Source organism: Megalobrama amblycephala, linkage group LG3, assembly GCF_018812025.1.
Source record: "Megalobrama amblycephala isolate DHTTF-2021 linkage group LG3, ASM1881202v1, whole genome shotgun sequence".
Taxonomy (NCBI): domain Eukaryota; kingdom Metazoa; phylum Chordata; class Actinopteri; order Cypriniformes; family Xenocyprididae; genus Megalobrama; species Megalobrama amblycephala.
The window spans coordinates 12,401,510-12,427,706 of NC_063046.1; the positions used below are offsets into that span (position 1 = coordinate 12,401,510).

A 26,197-nucleotide genomic window follows, 5' to 3' on the forward strand; every position below is an offset into this window, starting at 1 on the left:
TGTGTGAGGCAGGAGTGCTGCAAACAGCTCGAGTTTTTGCTGGTAAGGGGGGATTTCGATTAAAAAAAAAACCTCAGATAATTTAGTGCAGCTGCTGATTTCAGCTAATCTGAAAGAGAGATCACATAATCAAAGTTTTATGAGCATTGACACCTTTTTTGGGGGGTGGGGGGATAAAAAGTCAAAGATGGACTTGCAACATATAATTTACAATGTGAAATATGACGTCATATGTTTTAATGCACTTTTTCTACACACAAAAAGACATTGTTACAGATGTGAACATACATATTAGTACCAAAGTAATCTCTATAGAAACCTTCCCTTGAAGCTCCATCTTCATAAATCCTCATATAAAATTCTAGACTATCACTTTACATGCAAATTCTTTTCTAGTCATATATCTATCATCTAATAATCTTACAGCACACTCTCTAAGACAACTCCTGAAGATCTACATTTCACTTCTGCTTCTGATATTTAATTCATCTAAAATAATATCTGCTTAACTATTGTGACTTAATCAGATATTGCTAGAACACAAATATAAAGAGCCATTTAACATTTGGAAAAAAAAAACATATAGTCTACTGTGCAAATAATTATAATAAGTATTGTGTTTTATGTTTGCAGAATATTTTGCAGTGCATTGTGCCCGGACAAGAAACACTTACCCCTGTCTTTATACACACTTATGTCAAATTAAATGTATTAGCTGCTGCTCTGATATGTGCCTCTCATAACTGACGTTTAAACTGTGGAATGTCGTGTTGACTTCTTTAGTCAGGAATGTGTATTTATGATACTCTATGCCAGGGGTGTCCAAACTCGGTCCTGGAGGGCCACTGTCCAGCTCCAATTTACCACAACACATTTGCCTGAAAGTTTCCTGTATGCCTAAAAACCTTGATTATCTGGTTCAGGTGGGGTTAATTGGGGTTGGAGCTAAACTCTGCAGGACAGCGGCCCTCCAGGAGCAGGATTGGACACCTCTGCTCTATGCACATACTACGATAAAAGATAAAAAATGTTTCATGTGACACGTGACAGGAAACATGTTTGACAGAGAATAAAAGAGTGTGTATTCTGATGAGAGCAGGTAGTATCCTTAGGTATATAATGATTTCTATATCTGAGTGCAGTGTTTACAAGTAGCTTTTTAGCGCAGGCTGCTGGCCGGCATGCAGTCGCACAGTGCCCTCCTCTCAGCCCTCAGCACCAAATTCTCCGTCTGAAAACACATGAGATATAACAAAGCAAAAGTGAAACCCCAATGTGCCTGTCTCCAAAATTCCTGAAAGATGCTTCATTGACATAGCTTGATTTCATAATTGCTAAATTTACAGGAATTACAGAAGTTGCAATAGTAATTTCTTTGCTATTGTGATGCATATCCATAGTGAAATAGCTTCTCAAACAAGAAAAAAAAAAAATAATCTAGGATAATTGATTGGATCATTTTGGTTTGTTACTGACAACTCTTGTGCCAGTAAACACGTCATCAGGGAAGAGATGTGGGAGGGGAAGTTATACTGATTAATTATGTGCATAGATAAATAATGTATAATGAATACTGCAACATTGCATTAAATAAATAACAATTGTCAGTTTTGATTTCATGGTGACTTTAAATTTTCAACAGGGTGTCTGTGTCCCTATACTGAAGAGGGTCTATTGTTTGCTCTCAAACTAATTTTTGTATTTAAATGAAAATGTAAAAGCTAAAGTTGAGAAGGTAAAGTGCAACTAAATGTTTTATTTTCTCTCCTACATTAAAACATCCACAATAAATGTATAATAAGGGCTAATAACAACACTTGGTCTGAAAAAGACTGCATTCAGTGGTTTTATGTCTCAAATGATTCCCAATGTGATCTTACCCGTGAGTCTAAGTTGAAAGCTGTTTTCTTCAGGTCTTGCAAAGCTCTCTGCATGAACTCGAAGGCATGACAATCAACACATGGCCGGCCTATTGAAACAAAATTGTGCAGTAGGTAATGATTTCACATTGAACAGCATATCAGGATTATCATTAAATAAAACTAAAACTTTTCATTTTTAACTATTTTGATCTCACTTAATATTAGGTGGCCTTAACTATGTACTTACATCGAAAAATATGTACAGTGTATTTATTGTGTTGTAATTAAGGTACTAAAAACATATTTAAATCAGTTCATGTGAGTACAGTGGTTCGATATTAATATTATAAAGCGACGAGAATACTTTTTGTGCACCAAAAATCCAAAATAATGACTTTTCAACAATATAGTGATGGGCTGATTTCAAAACACTGCTTCAGAGCTTTACGAATCGAATCAGTGACTCGGATCTCCTATCAAACGGCTAAACTGCTGAAATCACGTGACTTTGGCGCTCTGAATCACTGATTCGATTCGTAAAGCTCTGAAGCAGTGTTTTGAAAATCGGCCATCACAAGATATTGTTAAAAAGTTGTTATTTTCGTTTTTTTGGCGCACAAAAATATTCTCGTCGTTTTTTAATATTAATGTAGAACTAATGAACTCGCATGAACTGATTTAAATATGTTTTTAGTACATTAATGGATCTTGAGAGAGGAATTGCTGTCTATGAAGGCCTCACTGAGCCATCAGATTTAATCAAAAATATCTTAATTTGCGAAGATGAACGAAGGCCTTACGGTTTTAGAACGACATGAGGGTGAGTAATTACATTATTTTCATTTTTGGGTGAACTAAACCTTTAAGGGTGGGTTAAAGGTGCTGTAGAACGTCTTTTCAAAAGATGTAATATAAGTCTAAGGTGTCCCCTGAATGTGTCTGTGAAGTTTCAGCATAAAATACCCCATAGATTTTTTTTATTGATTTTTTTAACTGCCTATTTTGGGGCATCATTAACTATGCACCGATTCAGGCTGCGGCCCCTTTAAATCTCTCGCTCCCTTCCCTCCTGAGCTCTCGACTATAAAACAGTGCATAAACAAAGTTCACACAGCTAATATAACCCTCAAATGGATCTTTACAATATGTTTGTCATGCATGCATGCATCGATTCCTGTGAGTATAGTATTTATTTGGATGTTTACATTTGATTCTGAATGAGTTTGATAGTGCTCTGTGGCTAACGGGCTAATGCTACACTGTTGGAGAGATTTACAAAGAATGAAGTTGTTTATGAATTATACAGATTGCAAGTGTTTAAAAATGAAAATAGCGACGGCTCTTGTCTCCATGAATACAGTAATAAATGATGGTAACTTTAAATACATTTAACAGTACATTAGCAACATGCTAACGAAACATTTAGGAAGACAATTTACAAATATCACTAAAAATATCATGTAATCATGGATCATGTCAGTTATTATTGCTCCATCTGCCATTTTTCGCTATTGTTCTTGCTTGCTTACCTAGTCTGATGATTCAGCTGTGCACAGATCCAGACGTTAATACTGGCTGCCGTTGTCTAATGCCTTGAACATGAGCTGGCATATGCAAATATTGGGGGCGTACATGTTAATGATCCCGACTGTTACGTAACAGTTCAGTTCACCTGTTTTCCGGAGGTCTTTTGAAAAAGTGAGATTTATATAAGAAGGAGGAAACAATGGAGTTTGTAACTCACTGTATGTCATTTCCATGTACTGAACTCTTGTTATTCAACTATGCCAAGATAAATTCAATTTTTGATTCTAGGGCACTTTTAAGATGTAAGGAATGGGTCAACAGTGTAATTATAAATGTAATTACAGAAATTAATTACAGATGTAATCACATGCAGGTATTTTTTAAAATATGTACGTTTTTAAATTGTACTCATAAGTGCATTGTATCAAATGATTAATTTAAATGTAAGTACATAGTAGTTAAGGCCTCTATATAAAGTATTACCACTATTGTTGCTATTTGAAATAAAGCTGAAACAAAAATACCTTTAAAAATGCTTTTTATTTTATTTTTAAAAATGAAAATGAAAAATGCAAATAAAAAAGTAATAGTTAACCCAAAATATGAATCAAAACTATAACAGTATATAAATATTACTAAAATAACCCTGCTCAGTAAACCCCATATGACATGAAATGATAAATTGCTTGTTCGCCACACATCTATAAAAGCACAGTCTTACTCTCAGCGGGGATGACCGTCCCTGATTCCTCGGCGTGAATCGGTGTGAAACCGAGGAGCTGGATCAGTACCAGCAGCATCACTGTCGCTAGTGCTCCGCCTGGCCTCATACTGTCGCGCAGCATCACCGCACACAATACCTGCCAGATCACAACACACACACAGACAAAATCATCTTAATATTTACATTTTTTGATAAAAATCAACTAACAAATGAGAAATGCCTTACAAAATACAGAACAACAAAGCGAAAAAAAGACTGTCGAGCATCATATTTTGCTTTATTTCAGCTTTGTCTTTATAAAGGTAAAATATGGTAATTTACAAATACGATCACCAGTCCCACTCCTGTAAGGCGCATTAGTAAAGCTAATAAAAGCAGAGCTAATTTGTATTACCTGTAGTGTCTGTAGTACCGTTAATCAAACCACCGCCCTCCTATTCAGGACGCAGTGTCGTTGCGGAGCGTCAGTTGCGTTTTTTGGGGTCTGTTGTCCTTTACGGAGCACCGTAGGATGAAGTCCAAAACATCTTTAATGCCCAGACAAAGAATATACACTAACAAGAAGCGACACTCAGTAGAAAGTTCCATTGCAACACCGGCGCCCAGCAGCAGCCCTGCGGTTCCGCCATTTTGGAGTGAGTCGGCAGTCCACTAGTTTCTATGGCAATATATCAGCTGCTTTGTTAAAAAGAAAAACATATATTAAAGCTGAAATCCAACCTGAATGATGACAACACAGAATAAAATACTATCACAGTGATCATCAAATCCTTTTAACAGTTTATTTTACACACTTTGTGTTTAAGTCTTCCACTTTTTTCACAAAACCTGTTCGCTCTCTAGAAACCCTGTCAGTTTGGGTTAAAATTCTTTAAAAGGCTTAAACACTGAATTATTACCAACATATGTAATTAAGGACATGCATCAGAAAAATTGTGAATGTTGGACAATAAATATATGAATATAACAGCTTGATTTTGCAGTGTTGTCTAATGTCCGTTAAAGCAAAAGTGTCCAAAAGTGGGAATTATAAGATCGTTATGTTTGTAGCGTGATCCATTAAAACGTAGCTACAGTATAGCCTATTTTTAAATCAGACATAGTGATATACTATTACTATCACTCCACTGGGTCTAAAATATATTGTTCGCTGCAAACATGATGATCTTAAATTTATTAATTATTAATTTACTATTAATAAATGTGTAAAGTTGGATAAAATGGAAATACTTAATAAATAGGCTAACTACGTTACATCAGATGGATGAATGTTTGGATTCCACAACTTTTAAAATAAAACGTATATAAGACAACATAACATTTACTGTAGGAGCCATACAATTTACTTGTGACTTAATTTAAAAAACTGTTCTTTTGCGCTTCTGATTTGGCAGTGAAATTCACCGATTTTGGGTGCGTAAGATGTGAAGGATTCTATGGTCCAGTTAGTGTTTTCACCCCATAAAGGCGGCCGCGCTACCGGAGCGCCATCTAGTGGCTGTTACACAAAAAGTATCAGAGTGTCGCCTCTTTGGTTCTATACTCTTTGGCCCAGACAACGTTTTTCTCTCTGATTGGCTACTGCTGGTCACATGGGTTCCAACCTTACTAGATAGATAGATAGATAGGCTAGATTTCACATTCATAAATGCATGTTCACTAATAAAAAAACAGGTTTTGCTGACAATATTACTCTTGAGACTCTTTGGTGAGCTTTATATTTTATGCCTGTATTCCCAATAATCAGATTTTAATATTTATTGCCTAACTTTTCACTTTTCATTCATTTTTGTTTGCATACTTATATAAAGTTCAATTGAAAGTGCAAATCTTTGTTCAGCAAAGATGAAAAAATATTTTCAGAATTAAATTCACACAAATTAGCATTGATAACATGTAGTATTATTATTAATCAGCAGCTGTATATAAAACGCGGGTTGTAAACAAAACATATGCCAGGTGATAATTGCCAAATAGCACAGCGCCAAATCAAAAACATAAAAAAATAAAAACAAAGAGATAAATTAACACTGTTGCATAAATCACTAATAACTCAGATAACATACTGATAAATACTTGTAAAAAAAATATATATTTTTTAATTGAATATTAATAAGAAAAAAAACATGGTTTTCAAACAAGAGTACATGTCAGAGGTAATACAAAAAACAAGAGAGAAGACAACAGAGGAAGAGAAAGAAAAAAAGAGAAAAAAGGCATTTTACATGAAAAAATTGTATAGTTTTTATTGCTTTCAAGTTTTTGCTTTTGGATATTGTCTCTAAATATATTTTAATATCTATTTTAAATTCTTCCAAATTTGACTTTATGAATATAATAACGGCCAATTATAATAATTAAATCAAATATAAACCGAATACTTTGAATGTTTGTAAAAGTTTTGTCCTGGTTGTGATCACACGGGTCCTAGTGCGCTCGTGTGTGTGTTTTCTTAGGTAGCCTGTTAAAATGCCCGATCTCATTATTCGTCTTTTTCCAAGATGGCGTCGATGAGGGAGAGCGACACCGGCCTGTGGCTCCACAACAAACTTGGATCGACAGACGAGCTGTGGACACCTTCGAGCATCGCTTCCCTACTCACGGTCTCGGTCATCGACAACATACGGCTGTGTTTCTCCAGTTTGTCGCCTCCGGTGAAGCTCAAACTCTTGCTGGGGATGCTGCACCTCCCGCGCAGGACCGTGGATGAGGTGAGACTGCAGGACTCACTCCTCCTGCTGCTGCTGCTGCTGCTGCACACACACACACACACACACACACACACAAACTGTCGTAACTTCCGAGTGTAGCGTGCTTTATTGGAGTGGCATGTTGTTTATTAGTAGTAATTGTGTCATGAGTTGCTGACACGTATGTGTTGCATGTGTAATAACATGGCTTCCACCATGAGACCCTCCAGCTGCTGTCTGGATCATGTCAGTCTCCAGCAGAGCTCAGCTCCGGCTGCTCTCTGTCTTCAGCCTCTGGGCTTGAGCTAACTTGCTAGCCTCCTGTATGTAAACATGCAGACAACTTTGGGACTGCTGCTGGCATGTTATTAGGATGCAGTTTATTTCTATGTTTGGACGAGTAAAACGCCCCCTTTTAAAATTTGCTTTGTTATCCATAGTTTTCGACAAAATACCATAGTTAGTTCAGTCACTGGCAGTACTGTAAAGTAAACCAGTGGCAACTTGATGATAACCACAATCTATACTGTCATAAAAATACACTAGTAACATATTTTGGCGGGAACTTTGATTACCATGGTATTTTGTGTGTGAGTGAAAGTCTCTGTACTCACTCAAAAACACGGTCGAGCATTCATTTACATACCGCTTGCTGTCATTTTAACAAAATAACATGCAAGTGGTTTATTATTAAACTAAATGTATAAAGTCTGAAATCATATGCAGCTTAGAAAACTTGAAAATAATATATGTTTTATTGACACATTTAAAAAGCATACTTCCATTTTAGTGTTGTACTAAATATAATATGTGTAATATGTAATAATTTTGCAGTAAAATATCAAAAAAAAAGTCAGTGTTATATATTTTGTTCACTTGAGTACTTACAATATCCCAAATGTTTCCAACTATTTGTAAATCGTGAGAAAATTGCAATTATAACCAAGGCTCCGGGACGTGTGAGGAGTCGCCTGTCAATTGTGTCATACCCGCGTTACCCTCGGTTTCCGGTTTTATTTTGTAGAAACCATGGAAACGCCAAAGACGCTTTAATATTTACATGTTTTAATAGTCAAAGGGAACAGCTGTTTTGATATATTTATAGACAGAAAACTAATTATTGTTATATAGCTCAACACGTTTAGTCTTATTGTTTAAATCGAATTTTCTTGATTTTTTTTTTTTTTTTTTTTTTTTTGCGAGTATCACGCTTTACCATGCCTCAGAGAAAAACTCTATTTTGTCAAGTAGCTAACATAGCATAATCAGAGTGAACGCACAGAGTAACGTGATAACGTCATTTTCAACACACTCAAATGTATCTAATATGATAAACAGAGCTGTGTTACCTCATACTCATGACTGGAAAAGCGGAAGCGGCGCCGGCAACTGTGTCATAATAAAAGTCCCACTGCTCGTGAGGCGTGTGTTGCGCAGTCGCTCCAGTGGCCTCGTTCAGCTCCAACAACACTCGGTCCTGCTCTGCTTCACACTACAGTAACATTAATAATCGCATCCATGAACATTATTTCTTCCCGAGTCCTATCCCTATTTGTTTGCACCAGCCATTGAGGTGAAGACCACATGTCCCAAGATTCCGCTCTCAAACTTGACGTCATCAAGCTACGCTTTTGTTTTGAATAGGCCTCTAGCGGACAGAAAATATTACATATTGCACCTTTAATAGTAAAAATAGTAGTTCGTCAAGTGTGTTTCATCAGTATTGTAGTTAATTGTTTCACTAAATTAGCCTGAATTCCTGTCATTATTCTTGTGTGTTTTGCACTAAACAGGAAGGAAATCTACAGTAGCAATAATGTAAGCAATGGTGGAATGATCTATTTAGAATATGAAGCAAACCACAGTGCAATAGTAGCAGATTCATTTGACAAACTGAGTTAAATAAATCTTTTATTCTCTCTTTGTCTTGATTTATCACTCATATTCCAGATGAAGGAAGCTCTGTCAGAGATCATTCAGTTGGCCACAGTGGACTCCGAGCCGTGGGTGTTAATGGTGGCTGATATCCTGAAATCATTTCCAGAGACCGGCTCGCTAAACCTGGACCTGGAGGAGCAGAACCCAAATGTACAGGACATACTTGGAGAGCTGCGTGAGAAAGGTCAGTCTGACATCAATGATTGGAGTGTTAGGAGAGGGTCGTAAATAATTTCCAGTTTCATATTTGTCTCTTGTTTTTGCTAAGCTCCTCCATCCCTTCACAATTAAGGGTTTTGTTCTTGCTTGTTTCTCCATCCTTGACTACTTTTGACTACATATTAGGAGTGTATATTTCAGTTGGTCAGTTTGACAGCTCATTGTTGGTCTTCGTACTTGTGTGTCTGACAGACTGTCTCATTTTAAAAACGGTGTGTCTAGTTAAAAATTAGGTTTTGAGTGCTATATTATTGCCTTGCATTAAAAATCTCTGTGACTGCAAACTGACTGCTACCCAAGAAGTGCTACCCAAAATGCCTCTATAACCAATAATAATTTTAATAGAATTAATATTTAAACTACGTTTAAAAAAATTATTTTCATGATCGATCATTGACCATCTCTATTACTCTATATTCAAGTAACAGTGACAGTTATCGTGGTTGTCTGGGATTGTTTGTTGGGGTTCTTAGTTTGTGATGAGTATTCTCACTTACCTGTTACTTTCAAGTGCATGTGGTAAGTATGCAATTTGGTAAGAAAACATCTGCTGAGACTTACTGTTGATGTTTGCACCTCTGCCCAGTAAATGAATGTGAAGCGTCGTCCATGTTGCCTCTGGAGTGTCAGTATCTGAACAAGAGTGCTTTGACTACGCTGGTGGGGCCACTCACTCCACCCATCAAGCACTTCCAGCTCAAGAGGAAACCCAAGAGTGCTACGCTCAGAGCTGAGCTGCTTCAGAAATGTAAGTGTGTTTATGAATTTTTGGTGGCAGGAAAACTATGTTGTCAGTATGGATTCATTAAAGTCATTTAAAAATAAGAGTTTAACCATATGTTTGTGTGATGACTGTCATTTTTATTGTCCATTTTATTTGTTCTAAAGCCACAGAGACTGCCCAGCAGTTAAAGAAAACAGCAGGAGTGCCATTCCACTCAAAAGGAAGAGGTCTAGTAAAGAAGATTGACACAACAAGTAAGATTTTTATATGTATATATATATACGCACACACACACACACACACACACACACACACACACACACACACACACACACACACACACACAGTGACTCACAAACATATTTGGATGGTAAAAATGTATTACTGTCATGACAATCATATCAACGCTTGGATTTGATATGATACAACAATGCACTGTTCAAAGTGTGTCAAATCTTTTGTAAAACATTAGTGGAGCATGTCCATAGTTAAAATGATCAACTTAAGGAGAACTGACTTCATTCATCAGCTAAAATGTCTTGGAACTGGTTGGATAAAAGTAATATTTTTTTTAAATGTGGATGAAGTGTTTTACACTGTTCAAAAGTTAGGGGTCATTCATAAATTTTTTTTTTTTTTTTTGAAAGAAACATTTATTCAGCAAGAATGCATTACATTGATCAAAAGGTTTCATTTGTTAACATTAGTTTAGATGAACTAAGAATGCTCAATACTTCTACAGCATTTATTAATTTCTGCATTTACTAGGGTTAGGGTTAACCTAACATTATTAAGAACAAAAGTTGTATCTGTTAACATTAGTTAATGCACTGTGAACTAACATGAACATGCAGTTTTTTAATTAACTAACATTTAACAAAGATTAATAAATGCTATTATTGCTCATTGTTCGCTTATGTTAGTTAATGCATTAATTAATGTTAATAAATGAGCCCTTATTGTAAAGTGTTACCAAGATTTCTATTTCAAACAAATGCTGAGAATCTTGATAAAAATGTATCACGGTTTCCACAAAAATATTAAATATATACATTGTACATACATATTATACATACATATATAAATATATACATATACACGATAATAGGAAATATTTCTTAATCAGTGTATTAGAATGATTTCTGAAGGATCATGTGACACTGAAGACTGTAGTAATGATGCTGAAAATTCACCATCACAGGAATTAATTAAATTTTGAAATGTATTAAAATACAAAAGTTATTTTAAATTGTAATAATATTTCACAAAATTCAGATTTTCACCTTTTAAAAAAACATTACAAAATCTTAAAACAACACAAAAGAATGATAATGATAATTAATGCTTGTCTTTTTTCTTTTCTCAGCTCCGCTGAAGGGCATTCCCAAAGCACCATTCCGGAGCCCTACCACCCCAAGCATGTTCAGCCCTCCCAGTAACAGAACCCCTATTGCCCCTGCCCGCACACCCCTGCGCAAAGAAAGGGGGGTCAAGGTAACTGTCTAGCAATGACTAGTTAAGAAGTCACTGCATAACATCGGTATATCTAGTAGGTTTTACTCTTTATTAAATGCTTAAAAGCAAACTTTGCAGGTGACACCTGGATTTCTGAATCATGAACTGAATTTTCCCTTGTTAGTATGGATGTCCTCTCTGTATATGCTCTATATTGTCAGGTTATGTGATTGTGTGTTTTCTTGCAGTTGTTGGATATATCTGAGTTGGATATGGTAGGAGCTGGCAGAGAAGCTAAGAGGAGAAGAAAGACTTTGGGTAAGTTCAAGAAGTAAATTGAGTGGCATACTCTATGCCCCTGTGAATGGACCACTCATAGACTAGCCTAAGCCCCTTTGTGCTGTCCACTGTTAGTTATATTGTTTTTCTGGTCTTATTTAGACACAGAAGCTGGAGAGAAGGTGGCCAAAGAAGAGGCGGTTGTGGAGAACGCAACACCAGACTACGCAGCTGGCTTGGTGTCCACACAGGTAGTTTTGGAAATCTTATTATCTATGTGATAAGTTCCCTGAATGTGGGTCAGAACAAAACTAAAATCAATTTCTCCTTTCCTCACGACAGAAACTTGGGGCGCTGAACAACGAGAGTGCTCTTCCGTCAACCAGTTACCTTCCCGCAACCCCCAGCATGGTTCCTTCTTCGTCTTATATTCCCAGTTCAGAGACACAGCCAGGTGAGCCATCGACAGAATCAGGATGGGATGAATGCAAAGAAATTAGCTATAGTAGAAAATCTATTGATTTAGACACAACAGATATTAACAAGCTAAACTAAGCTAAATGTGAGCTTAAAGTCTTCTCAATGCCCTTTTTTTTGCCACTTTTTGTTAATATTCAGCGAATGCAGGTGGTTCAGGGCGTGAACCTACAAACCGGCAGTCGGAGGAGTCGTCCGCCCCAAGTGCTTCTGCTTCACTACCCGGCCAGTTTAAACAGCGGCCGCCCATGTATAATGCCAGCACTGCCAGTCCCACCGCCCCCACTTCACCCACCACGCCAACCAGCACGCCCACCAACAATGCCCCGCCTCCTGCCGCCACAGCAGCACAGCCTGACATGCCCACGCAGCCGCCCACCACTGCAGCCCAGCCTGCACCCACGCCAGCGCCCCCACAGACCCAACCGAAAAAGAACCTGTCGCTTACGGTAAGAACTTCTCTGGTTCATGGATACGATAATGATATTTTTCTGGACTATTCTTCTTTTAATGTTACTAGGGTACAGTTTTATTATATTAAACTTGAAGGATTTAAATAATTATTGTAATGTTGTTAGAAGTTTTAGTATTTTTTTGAAAACAGGGAACAAGTGGTCATCATGGGTATCACAATGTCAAGTCACAGTACATTTCCAACATCTTAAAGGGTTAGTTCACCCAAAAATGAAAATAATGTAATTTATTACTCACCCTCATGCCGTTCCTCACCCGTAAGACCTTCGTTCATCTTCGGAACACAAATTAAGATATTTTAGTTGAAATCCGATGGCTCCGTGAGGCCTGCATAGGGAGCAATGACATTTCCTCTCTCAAGATCCATAAATATATTAAAAACATATTTAAATCAGTTCATGTGAGTTCAGTGGTTCAATATTAATATTATAAAGCGACGAGAATATTTTTGGTGCACCAAAAAAACAAAATAATGACTTATAAAGTGGTGGCCGATTTCAAAACACTGCTTCATGAAGCATCGAAGCATAAATTAATCAGTGTGTTGAATCTGCTGTTCAGAGCGCCAAAGTCACGTGATTTCAGCCGTTGGCAGTTTGACACGCGATCTGAATCATGATTCGATACACTGATTCATTTGTGCTTCGATGCTTCCTGAAGCAGTGTTTTGAAATCGGCCATCACTATATAGTCATTTTTTTTTTTTTTTTTGGCGCACCAAAAATATTCTCGTCACTTTATATTAATATTGAACCACTGTACTCATATGAACTGATTTAAATATGTTTTTAGTACATTAATGGATCTTGAGAGAGGAAGTGTCATTACTCCCTATGCAGGCCTCACGGAGCCATCAGATTTCAACTAAAATATCTTAATTTGCATTCCAAAGATTAACGAAGGTCTTACAGGTGTGGAACGGCATGAGGGTGAGTAATAAATGACAGAATTTTCATTTTTGGGTGAACTAACCCTTTCATATACAATATCACACTTTCCTTAATGGTGTATGTACATAATACATTTTGCCCAACACTTGTTACATTTTTTTCTAAATAAATGTCTCTCTATACAATATATTTATGAGTTATGGCTTTCCTATTGCTTGCTAAAAATACAGTATCTTTATTCCTGTCTAAAACAATTTTTGGTATTCTCCCTAGATATAATGTAATGAATAAATAGTCAAACTCTTCTGTTACTTCTTGACAAAAATGTTGTATTTTTGGACAGGCCCAAAAAATATGAAAATGATTAGCCATTGAGGCTCCACATTGCCTCCAGCAAAAGCCCTGACTGTGTGTGCCTGTGTGGAGTGCTGTTAGTTTGGGAGTTATAAAGAATCTTACTAAATTCATCCATCCAAACTCCCTCGATGTTGTTAAAGTTTAATTGTTTAAAAGTATTTTGTGCTGCATTTATTTGGTCAAAAATACAGAAATTCAGTAATATTGTTAAATACTGTTTAAAATTACTGGTTTCTATTTAAAGATATTTAAAAAATATCATTTAATCCTGTTATGGCAAAGTTTATTTTTCAGCACCAGTACTCCAGTCTTCAGTGTCACATGATCCTTCAGAAATCATTCTAATATGCTGATTTTCTGCTCTAGAAACATTATTATCAATGATGAAAACGGTTGTGCTACTTAAAGTTGGCATGAACCGGAAGTTGCAATCTTCCTTATTGTGGCGTATATCAGAGTAAACATCTTCTGGAATGAGAAAAATGTTTGATTTCGAGATTTGATTTAATTTTTTTATAAATTGATTGAATCATAGGAAGTTGGGCGTTGCTAACTATATGGACTCAAGGGCATTTTTTCAATTATGAGGGCAGATGAATTTTTAAAAATCATCCTTGCTGAATAAAAGTATTAAATTCTTTATAAATAAATAAAAAAATAAGAGACATTTGGAGGGGGAAACCCTTACTGACCCCAAACTTTTGAATGGTAGTGTGCAGTCTGTGAAGTTTAATTTTTATTTTGCATCGTTCGGTTCCCCACAGAGAGAACAGATGTATGCTGCGCAGGAAATGTTCAAGACTGCAAACAAAGTTACACGGCCTGAAAAAGCCCTCATCCTGGGCTTCATGGCAGGATCACGAGGTATTCTGGATTTGTTTTCATCCGTTTCTGTTAATCGAGTGACTGTCTTACTGTTCCTCTTTGTTCTAAATCACCTACCTAATGTTCGTCTGTCGCATCCTCCCAACAGAAAACCCCTGTCCAGAGCAGGGTGACATCATTCAGATCAAACTGAGTGAGCATACAGAAGTTCTGCCTAAAGCGGACGGAACCGGCAGCACCACCATGCTGGTGGACACAGTGTTTGAGATGAACTACTCGACTGGACAATGGACCCGCCTCAAGAAATACAAACCCATTACCAATGTCTCCTGAGGAGGACTGGGTTAAAAAAAACAGCGCGTTTACATAGACACATATGTATGCATTCACACACCCCTCTTCGACGTCACCTGAGGAGTGCTTTAAAACAAATATCCTGTACATGCGCTGGAATGTACATATTTACGGGCCAAATTCTGAGGTATTGGGAATATGCGCTAGTGAATTTCTGGATGCTGGTTTCAGACAGTTGCAAAGGACTTCCTGTTTGGTTGACCTCATGTCCTATCTTTGTTCCTGCGTTGCCAAAGACAGGGACCCTCTTACAAAACAACTGTTTTCTTTATCTTTTTGTTAATGTTTGTATCGTCTCTCGTTTTTAGGCCCATTTCAGATTTCTTAGTGTCAGGGGAAATGAGGCGAAATTGAAGCAGGGCTTGTTAGTTTGTTTCTTAATCTACCTTTGATTGACACATAATTAAGAGATCTTAAAAGGGTACAAACATGCTATTACAGTGTCCCACCTGTGAAACAACAAAAGAATCTGTTTGTGTTTTCACACTGAGAATGTTTAAAAATGTTTTCAAGTTCCTCCTTGGATGGACAAAAAAAAATGAAAACAATAAACAGTGTAAAACAGGTTATTTTCTGTTCAGTACTTTAAGAACTTTTTTTAGGAGGAAATAAATGAAAACGTGTCCAGATTTGATGGAGTCATTTGCTGAAACCTTGGTGTAAATGATACTGGTTTATGTCAGCCACAACTGAAATAACCTACCGCTTTCTAGTTGTTATTTTTATACTTATATATGTATGCAGAAGTCTGAGATGCAAATGTTTAACCGATTTTAATAATGGGTGGCAATGCTGAAATAAGAAAGCTTTGGTACAGTACGAAGTTTCTGAAGTGGAACCGTGAAATCAGTTAGGACTCAAATGACTATTTACAAAATAGTTTTATTTAAAAAAAAAAAAAAAAAAGACCATAGCTCTCTAACCACTGATTTATCTTAAAGGAATGGTTTACCCAAAAATTAAAATTTTAGTCATTTTACCCACACTTGTGTGGTTGCAAACCTGTATGACTTTTTTCTGTGGAAGAAAGCTGATAAAATGATGATTTGAGAAATGTTTCAATGGGTTTTTTTTTTTTTTTTTTTGTCCATTGTCCAAATAGGCACCAAAACTGTTTGGTTTCCAATGTGCTTCAAAATATTTTCACTGGAGAAAGAAAGTCCCACGGGTTTGGAACAACAAGAGTGCAATTAAATGATGAGAGATTTAATTTTTGGGTTAACTATCCCTTTAAATCAATGTTTGTTGAGGCTGTCTATTTTTGAAAAACTTGCTTTGCTATGCCATGCTTAGATCCAGCATTTCCTCTGGAGTCTTCAGTGCTCAAACCACTCCAGGATCGACCCAGCCTCCGAAAGTCTTCTCCAGGTAGAGCGCCACAGCCAAGGGCAGACGGTCTTGTAACTTCCCAGCCACCACCTGCACGCCCAAGGGCAATCGCTCCTTACTCAAACCCAGTGGACACTGGGTAACTGGCAGACCGAGGATGTTCAGGATCCCTAGAAATAGGTGAAAACATAAGTGAATGCTGTTTTCAGTTATATTAATGTATATTGTTTTGCTGTATATTTAAAGGGTTTCCATCTACTTCTGTTACACACTCCTTATGTTATTGATTAGCTTTGCTGTAACTGTGTTGATGATAAACTCAATATTGAAGTCTGTTCCTGTCTGACCCCTCCAACTAATAATGGCTTAATCTCTTTAGTAACTTTTTGTAATTCTTGGCCTTAATAAACACACATACTGTAAGGTTATTGATAATTAATGGGCTCCAAATCTATGGCCCAAAAGTGGACATTGTAAATGTAATAATACAGTGCTCAGCGTAAATGAGTACACCCCTTTGAAAAGTAACATTTTAAGCAATATCTCAATGAACACAAAAACTATTTCCAAAATGTTGACAAGACAAAGTTTAATATAACATCTGTTTAACTTATAACATGAAAGTAAGGTTAATAATATAATTTAGAGAACAAAATTTTCAGTTTTACTCAAATTAGGGTGATGCAAAAATGAGTACACCCCACTGAAAGTCTCTGGAGCAAAGCTAAATTTTAGACTACAAATGTCTAATTTAACAAGAATTCAACCACAGGTGAGTCTAATTATTCATTACACAGGTGTCCAGCAGACAGTTGACTATAAAAGGGTGTTAAAACCCCTTCCCATTTCATGCTGTCAGCAATGGCACCACATGGAAGAGAAATGTCACAAGACCTGAGAAAGAAAATCATTTCTTTACACCAGAAAGGTGAAGATCAGCAAAGCTTTACTTATCAGTCAGAATACTGTAGCAAAAGTGGTACAAAAATTTTAAAAAGATGGAACTGCAACCATCTCACAGAGACATCCAGGTCGTCCATGGAAGTTAACACCTCAACAGGAGCATCTTCTGATGAGAAGGGTTGAAGAAAATCGGCATGCAAGTTCACTGCAGTTATCTAAAGAAGTAGAAAGCCAAACTGGGGTGACTATTTCCCATGGACACTGCAGAGGAATGGCATGCATGGGTGTCGTCCACAAAAGAAGCCTCTCCTAAAGCCCAGGCACAAAAAAGCCCGCCTAGAGTTTGCCAGGGCCCATGCTGACAAAGATGAAGACTACTGGGACTCTATACTCTGGAGTGATGAGACCAAGATAGACGTTTTTTGGAACTGATGGCTTCAAAACTGTATGGCATCGCAAAGGTGAGGAATACAAAGGAAAATGCATGGTGCCTACAGTGAAACGTGGTGGTGGCAGTGTCTTTATGTGGGGCTGCATGAGTGCTGCTGGTGTCTGGGAGCTGCATTTCATTGATGGCTTCATGAATTCACAGATGTACTGCTCTATACTGAAAGAGAAGATGCTACCATCACTCCGTGCCCTTGGTCGTCGTGCACTTTTCCAACATGACAATGATCCTAAACACACATCTAAGGCCACTGTTGGATTTCTGAAGAAGAACAGGGTGAAAGTGATTCAGTGGCTCCTGATCTGAACCCAATCGAACACCAATGGGGAATCCTGAAGAGACGAGTTGAGCATCACTCTCCATCCAGCATCCAGTCTCTAAAAGAGGTCATTCTTGAAGAATGGAAAAAGATAGACGTTGCAACACGTCGCCAACTTGTTCATTCTATGCCTAGAAGACTTGGTGCTGTCGTTAAAAATCATGGAGGCCATTCAAAGTATTAGATGTAGTAGTTTTTGTTGTGGGGTGTACTCATTTTTGCATCACCCTAATTTGAGTAAAACTGAAAAATGTATAATCTAAGTTATATTATTAACCTTTTATGTTATAAGTTAAACAGATGTTATATTAAACTTAGTCTTGTCAACATTTTGGAAATTGTTTTTGTGTTCATTGAGATATTGCTTAATGTTACTTTTCAAAGGCGGTGTACTTATTTACGCTGAGTACTAATATATGCTAAAGGCACAAAGATCTCTTGTTCTAATGGTAAAGATCTGGACTGCTAACTGAATAAAATCATTAGTAAAGGATTATATTTGAGATTAAGTCACTCATATCTCCCTCTTAAATTCCTTATGTTAAGCATCTGTTACCTGTGTAACCAGCGTTGAATGGAGTAAATAGGGGGTGGTGGTGTTTGGGGGCGAGAAGAGGATGAGACGGGTAGAACAGCACTCCATCTGTCCCCAGCAGATCCTCCATTTCTCTTTGCAGTTCCTCCTTCTGCTTTAGGATGAACTGAGATGGCTTAGAACTGTGAGAACTCTCCATTAGAGCCAAACCTGAAAACACAAGGGAAATGCATGTATCTCCTCCCAGTTGCTAGTTTGAAAGGTGTTTGGGGGGAAAAACAGTACAAGACCCAATCCTAACAACCCTAAACAACCACAGTTAAAATATGACTTTTTTGTCCAAACTACTATAGTATAAAGTTCAGTGTTAGAGTTTACCAATAGCAGCCACAGTGTGTTCAGATCTTCCAAACATCCTCTTTATCAGCTCCCAAACAGGCCACACAGAGCCTCCATCTGCCATTTGCTCAACAAAAGCTTGTGGAGGCTGGAATAAACAAACACACACTCAAACTTGCTCTAATTCTCCACATGTACCATGTTTTTTGTGGTTGCTACAATCATTTGTTGAAAGCAAGTAAACAATGTAGACATAAAACAACAGTCTTTTGTGAAGTACTTGAGTCAACTTTATTTTAGCGCTTCATACAATACATGAAGCTGTTTCAAAGTAGCGTCACAGTAATAAAAAGGAAAATATGTAGTGATGTAAACTTTGTCCAATTTGAGCGAAATTTAAATTCTGCTGTAAATTTGCTGTAAAAAGACAACTGTCATTCAGCTCAAGTTCAATATTGGTTCAGTACACTGAGTAAAATTCATCAATCTTGTCAATCTTGCGAAAATTTGCCAATCGTGAAACCAATTCGATTCATTTAAAGCAGCTCTACAGAAGACGGTGTCATCATCCAGATCAGTTCTGTTCAAGTTTTGTTCTCATCCAATAGTGTCAGTCCAGTCAAATAGATAATATTAATGAATATTAAGTAACTTAATGCACTACACACCTTGCCATCTTTGTCAGGTAGAGCCAAGAATGTGTCCCAAATCTGAAAAGAGTATTTGAGCTGAGGAAAGCTAACTTCTTTAACTGTAACTCCTAGATCGGCCTCTATACGTGCAGCCACCTGCAACAAATCATTTTCAAAAATTATTTAATGCAAAAAACAGTATTTTGCATATATTCAGCAATACAGCTGATTACATTAGTATTTATATTATGTATGTGTATGTTGAATGCAAATCCCTGTAGTAGTTGTTTTGGTTTGCTCCTCACCCTCTTTTGAGCTTCAATGAGCTGTTTGTCTACTGGAGATGTCAGTGGAGATCCACCATCATCTACTACAGTGAAAAAACGTAACTTTTTCAGATCCACCTCTTTTGAGAGGAAGAGCCTGGAAAATAATACTTGTTGTCAGTACTAATTTGTAAAAAAAAAAAAAAAAAAAAAAACTGTCTGGTTTAATCTGGTTTACAGGTGCTGGTCATATAATTAGAATATCATCAATTTTTTTATTGTAAATTATTTTTAAAAATGAAACTTTCATATGTTCTAGATTCTCTACATGTAAAGTAAAACATTTCAAAAGTGTTTTTTCTTTATTTTGATGATTAGAGCGTACAGCTAATGAAAGTCCAAAATCCAGTATCTAAAAATATTAGAATATTTCCTAAAATCAATCAAAAAAATGGATTTGCAAAACAGAAAAGTTTAAGTTCTTTAAAGTATGTTCATTTGTACACTCAATACTTGGTCGGCAGCACATATTACAGCAAATGACTTGCTCCTAGCACAAATTACAGCATCAGTGAAGTGTGGCATGGAAGTGATCAGCCTGTGGCACTGCTGAGGCACTATTGAGCCTTCAGATCATCTGTATATTGTTGGATCGACTGTTTCTCATCTTTCTCTTGAAAATATCCCATAGATTCAGGTCAGGCATGTTGGCTGGCCAATAAAGCACAGTAATATCATGGTCAGCAAACCACTTGGAAGTGGTTTTTGCACTGTGAGCAGGTGCTAAAGTCCTGCTGGAAAAGGAAATCAGCATCTCCATAAAGCTTGTCAGCAGATGGAAGCATAAAGTGCTCCAAAATCTCCTGGAAGATGGCTGCATTGACTTTGCACTTGATAAAACCCAATGGACCAACACCAGCAGATGTCACGGCCCCCCAAATCATTACTAACTTCAGAAACTTCCCACTATACTTCAAGCAGCTTGGATTCTGTGCCTCTCCAGTCTTCCTTCAGACTCTGGGACCATAATTTCAACATGAAATGCAAAATTTACTTTTATCTGAAAAGAGGACTTTCGACCACTGTTCACTGTCCAGTTCTTTTTCTCCTTAGCCCAGGTAAGATGCTTCTGACATTGTGTCTGTTTCAGAAGTGGCTTGGTAGTCCTTTTCCTGAAGATGTCCGAGTGTGGTGACTCTTGATGCGCTGACTCCGGCTTCATTCTACTCATTGTGAAGCTCTCCCAAGTGTTTGAATCGGCTTTACTTGACAGTATTCTCAAGATTGTGGTCATCCCTGTTGCTTGTGCACCTTTGCCTACCCAATTTCTTCCTTCTAGTCAACTTTGCATTTAATATGCTTTGATACATCACTCTGTAAACAGCCACCCCATTCAGTAATGACCATCTGTGACTTACTCTCTTTGTGGAGGGTGTCAATGATTGTCTTTGCCAAGTCAGCAGTCTTCCCCATTAGTGTGGTTTCAAAGAACAAGAGATACCTGGAATTTATACTGTAGGGATGGTCATTTAATGAAACTCAAATGTAAATATTCTAATATTTTGAGATTCTGGATTTTGGACTTTCATTAGCTGTACGCTCTAATCAACTTTTTTTTTTTTTTTTTAAAAACCTTTGAAATGTTTTACTTTACATGTAGGGAATCTAGAATATACGCAAGTTTCATTTTGTAAAATAATTTACAATAAAAAAATGAACTTATTCTAATTATATGACCAGCACCTGTATATCTATGTGAGATGTACTTGTCTGCAGTGGGCCCGGCCATTATCTTCAGGAGAGGGAGCAGGTCTTCAGCGTAGCGACACATTGGACCAGAACCCAGATAGTCATTTTGGAGACCAGAACTTTCGGGAAACTGACCGTCATTTGAAACCACATCTGAAATGAAATAAAACCCTCTCCTTTTATGATAATATACATCTATTTTTACCTATTAACTCTTTCTTTGCCAGCATTTTTTATTATTTTCTCAAAAATGTCGGTGCCCCCAGAATATTTTGTATGAATATTTCTGAACATGCAATATATCAAAAGAAAGAACAGAGCCTGTTTTAAACAACAACATTCTAGTTTCATGAACTCTTTTTTTTTTTTTTTATCAACACTTGAATATGGGTAAGTTTCATTAAATAAGCAGCATTTTGAACAAAGCTGAGAAAGTCGCGGTTTTTCCAAGACTATAACGTGCATAAGCAATGCTTTTATCGCTTGTGTCTGCTTCTTTTTGGCCTGTGTTTTGAGCCGAAGATTCTTTATTCTTTCAGAAGTTGTGTAATAGCGCCCCCTACCGTATAACATTGAAAACACGGTAAGCCGAAAAATTCTGTCAATGGCAGGGAAGCATTGTCTCATAAATGACGGAAATTTCCATCAATGGTGGGGAACGGTTTAACAGAAAGATTGTGTTTTTCTGATGGTTCTTACAGCAAAATACATACCCTGTGAAGGTTTGTGGCCAAAAATCCCATTGAAAAAACATGGCATGCGGATACTTCCTCCAATGTCAGAGCCGATACCTATCACAGATGCACCACCACCGATGATGCTTCCTTCTCCACCTACCCAAGAAAGAATCTGTGTTTAATATAATATTGTAATAATAATGTAGTTTATGGCTAATTATCAACTTTTTAATTTAAGCTGAACATCTGTGCAAAATCATGGAAATGAAACCGTGACCAATGAAGTATAATTTTTGTATACCCTTAATATGAGTATATATTTATATATAAGGTTTATAAAAAAATTCAGATTTTTTTTTTTTTTTTTTTCTTAAGACCTGAGCTTCCTCCACACATCCTCTCGAGGTCATAGGGGTTACTGGTGATCCCATAGAGGTGGTTGCTGGACTCCATCCACATGCAAAGCTCACTGGTGTTGGTGACACCTAGAGGAATTGCACCAGCTCTCTTCAACAGAGCCACAGAAGGAGCATCCACACTGGCAAGTACTCTAGCCCGTGATTTCAACCCACCAGAATTGGGCATACCTGTGGGAGCAGAAAACATGAAAATGAATCATTTCTAGTATCCTTTTAATTTATACAATGATGAACAATACAGGAGCCTCTGATCTCTACTGAATCTAAAGGCAATGTTTGCAAGTTACAGCCCACTAAAATTAGTTGCATTCCAGATTCTTGTGACAATGGCCGGGTGATTCGACATTATTCAAAGCTATCCAATTTAAATAAATAAATATATGGACCGAAATATTGATTTTAGTTGACATTGTTTAATAATTTTTCCAATTGTGAAGCTTGCAAACAAATTGCATCAAACAGTAGGCTACATTGTACATACTGAAGTACTCATCACTGGTCCATTGTTTTGTACTTTGCAATGAATGGACTACATTAGCGGATGCTTTAAGAGAATATACAGGTAGGTTTGTAACAATTCAAATCAATAACACTTTTTTTCGATAGTCCACTTAGACATTCTTCTAACTATAAGTAACTTTATTTTGATGGTCGCCCAACAGACATTCTACTGCATGTACATGTCAGCCTATACAAGTCCCAATAAGACAAGTCATTTCACTCGGCGGCCATCTTTGAAACGCCTCTCGGGCATCCTGGGCATCATGCAGCTCCTATCTCTTTGAATGGGGAAACATCAAATTCTCCAAAACTGTTCGCCAACCTTACGATTAAATTTCATATTTGAAATCACCAATGAAATCTAACAACAACCGGCTCATAAATTTAGTTTCTAAACGCTCGAATCATGACAAAAAAACTGTATTTTTCAGGCTGGATCAAGCTAATGCGCACGCACAGACCTAAATGCGCGTCTCTTCTGAGGCGCGCGTCTGACTGTTTCTATAGAAACCGGTCGCTGAAGTGACGCGATGACTTTACCAGTCGGCGATTGGCTCTTATTTAGAAGGCGGGACTTATTCCGCCATATTGCGCGTTACACTTTCTCCCATTCAAAACAATACGAATGACACGTCTTGAGTTATTCTATAGTCTTTGTTGTAAATTAATGAGTTAGCTGACATGTAGTTGCAAAGTTAGTAAGTAGAGTGTCTAAAGTGGACTATCAAAATAAAGTGTAACCCAATATTTTATGTTCACATGTAAATTTGTTGGCAAATAGCCATTTAAATAGCAAGAATTACAGTCAAAATAGACTTTATCTCAAATAAACCTTGTCTCAGGGTGATACTGTGTGCGTGGATGCAAGGCGGAGAGCATTATGGGAAGTGTACCCTGTAGAGCGAATGACTCTTTGACAGACAGTGGAACACCCAGCAGAGGAAATCGGTTCCTCAGAACTTCCTCTCCTCCATTCTCCTCCTCTATTATTTTATCTGCATGAGCGGCCTCCTGAAGGGCGGATGAGAACCTGAAAGTGGTCATTTATAGTGAAATGTCCTGTTCAGTCATGCATAAACGTTGTTACTACTTCAATGAACCAAGTGCTCACCTGTCTTTGACCAAAGCATTGAGCAGTGGGTTTACTTCCTGTATCCTGTCGATGTAGGCCTGCACAACCTCCACACTAGTAACCTGAATATACAAATCAAAGAGCTTAATGTTCAGTATTACAAAAAGTACAATGTGAAGTCCAAAATGTTTTTTTTTTTTTTTTTTAGTGGCTATAGATACTAAATATAATTTTTAGTAAGTTTACTAAATATGTTCTCAATTGATACCTTATATATCATATGTCGTTCCAAACCAGTATGACTTTCTTCTGTGGAACACAAATATGTATATATTTTTTAATTCTTAGTGGGTTTATTTTTTAAGACAATGGGATTTAATGTTCTTTTGTACCCCACTGACATTCATTGGATGGACAAAAACACAATAAAGAAAGTCAAAGTCATTCTTGGGTGAACTGACACTTAAAGGGGATAGTTCACCCCAAAATAAAAATCTGTCATCATTTACTTACCCTCATGTTGTTCCAAACATGTATGAATTTTTTTCCGATGAAGACAAAAGAAGATATTTGAAGAATGTTGGTAATGGTAACTTCTACCGTTAACCGGTAACATCCTTTAAAATATCTTCTTTTGTGTTCAACAGAATAAAGAAATTCACGCAGGTTTGGAACAACTTGAGGGTGAGTAAATTATGACACAATTTTTTGGGTGAACAGTCCCATTAAAGGATTAGTTCACTTTCAAATGAAAATTAGCCCAAGCTTTACTCACCCTCAAGCTTGGGCTAATTTTCAAAGAAGAAAGTCATATACTAGGATGGCTTGAGGGTAAGTAAAGCTTAGGGTAATTTTCATTTGAAAATGAACTAATCCTTTAAGGAGGACAATTTTAAGACTTTTTTTTAAAGCCATATCTCTTGTTATTTAGTAAGCAACAGATTAGATAAAGCACAGAGCAATATATATTTTCTCCACATGTAGGAGCATTAGGCCATAAGGGTGAGGGCAGTGAGCCACAATCTAGATTTATTGTTAACATTTTGGCTTCAGAGCCCTTTGTAACTTTTATCTAGGATAAAGTCGACAAGATAACTCAAGATTATTTAAGTCTGGTAGTCTATAAATATATGCAATAAATCCTGCTTCATTTAAGCCTTTAGAACAGCAACAAGTTACTGGTGCTGACCTGTCACTATTTTAGTGCACACTACAGCCATTGTTGCCTGACATAATAGAACCAGAGCTTTAAAAAACAGCAAGAAAACTTCAGATAAAATACTTTTTTTTTAGTTGTAAGACACAGTGAAGTTATTTATTATAGCCTTCTTTTCATTCATTTCATTCATGCTCAGCCATGACAGAACTAATGCAAATGAAAGCCCAAACCTCTCTTCTGCGAATCTTCTCAGCCAGTTGCACTGCAGAGAGAGTAAGCAGTGGATTTCTGATTGGAGGGAGATGTTTTGGTCGCTTTGAGCCGGGTGAGACCAGCCTAAAGAGAGCCAAGAACAGCCTAGGCACGAGGACCAGGAGGCAGTGCTGCACGCGCTCTCCGATTGTCAAAGCCATTGTGGCGAGAACAGAGATCATGCAGCAACAGATGAAAAGTGCTGCGTACACATGCCACACCCCTAGCATTTTATCCCTGCAGACGCTGAACTTTGACCTTATTTATCTCCAGTATATCGATCTTTTACAGTCTATGATATCGATACAGCACAACACTTATGGAATCATCACACTTAAAGGGATAGTTCACCCAAAAACGAAAATTAGCCCATGATTTACTCACGCTCAATCTTCTTTCAGACGAACACAATCTGAGTTATATTATAAAATTTCCTTGCTCTTCCAAGCTTTATAATGGTAATGAATGGCACTCCTGATTTTGAAGTCCAAAAAAGTGCATTCATCCATCATAAAAGTAATCCACACGGCTCCAGGGGGTTAATAAAGGCCTTTAAAGCTTTTATAAGAAAAATATCCATATTTAAATCTTTATAAACTAAAATAACTAGCTTCTGGCAGACGACCTACGCAAATCAACTTATGCCAAAAAAGTCATCTCTGACATAAAGCATGACGCATTGATTAAGAACTGTCCTGTAAACTGATATTTAAACAAACAACAACAACAAAAAAGTCCTTCCTAATTCTTGTAATACAAACCCGATTCCAAAAAAGTTGGGACACTGTACACATTGTGAATA

At 37.1% G+C, this 26,197-nt stretch overlaps 3 protein-coding genes across 3 annotated transcripts; 1 reads left to right on the forward strand and 2 right to left on the reverse strand.

Annotated features, from left to right (window-relative positions):
• Nucleotides 1-203: 203 nt before the first annotated feature.
• Nucleotides 204-4,667, reverse strand: lg3h4orf48 (linkage group 3 C4orf48 homolog). The gene is made up of 4 exons (XM_048183914.1): nt 4,508-4,667; nt 4,111-4,249; nt 1,881-1,969; nt 204-1,231 (listed from the first exon to the last, which is right to left on the reverse strand). Exons 2-4 carry the CDS (start codon nt 4,232-4,234, stop codon nt 1,160-1,162), a joined length of 285 nt encoding a protein of 94 aa, XP_048039871.1. The 5' UTR covers nt 4,235-4,249; nt 4,508-4,667; the 3' UTR covers nt 204-1,159.
• Nucleotides 4,668-6,586: 1,919 nt separating this feature from the next.
• nelfa (negative elongation factor complex member A) lies at nt 6,587-15,424 on the forward strand. Its single transcript, XM_048183916.1, has 11 exons — nt 6,587-6,824; nt 8,754-8,925; nt 9,547-9,708; nt 9,849-9,938; nt 11,051-11,178; nt 11,388-11,457; nt 11,581-11,669; nt 11,761-11,872; nt 12,037-12,344; nt 14,381-14,480; nt 14,590-15,424. The coding sequence occupies exons 1-11, from the start codon at nt 6,615-6,617 to the stop codon at nt 14,772-14,774; spliced, it is 1,626 nt and encodes a 541-aa protein (XP_048039873.1). The 5' UTR covers nt 6,587-6,614; the 3' UTR covers nt 14,775-15,424.
• Nucleotides 15,425-15,888: 464 nt separating this feature from the next.
• Nucleotides 15,889-25,595, reverse strand: faah2b (fatty acid amide hydrolase 2b). The gene is made up of 11 exons (XM_048183915.1): nt 25,374-25,595; nt 24,024-24,106; nt 23,806-23,942; nt 22,370-22,579; nt 22,029-22,148; nt 21,333-21,468; nt 19,606-19,723; nt 19,337-19,456; nt 18,708-18,816; nt 18,351-18,539; nt 15,889-16,294 (listed from the first exon to the last, which is right to left on the reverse strand). The coding sequence occupies exons 1-11, from the start codon at nt 25,575-25,577 to the stop codon at nt 16,119-16,121; spliced, it is 1,602 nt and encodes a 533-aa protein (XP_048039872.1). The 5' UTR covers nt 25,578-25,595; the 3' UTR covers nt 15,889-16,118.
• Between the last annotated feature and the right edge of the window lie 602 nt (nt 25,596-26,197).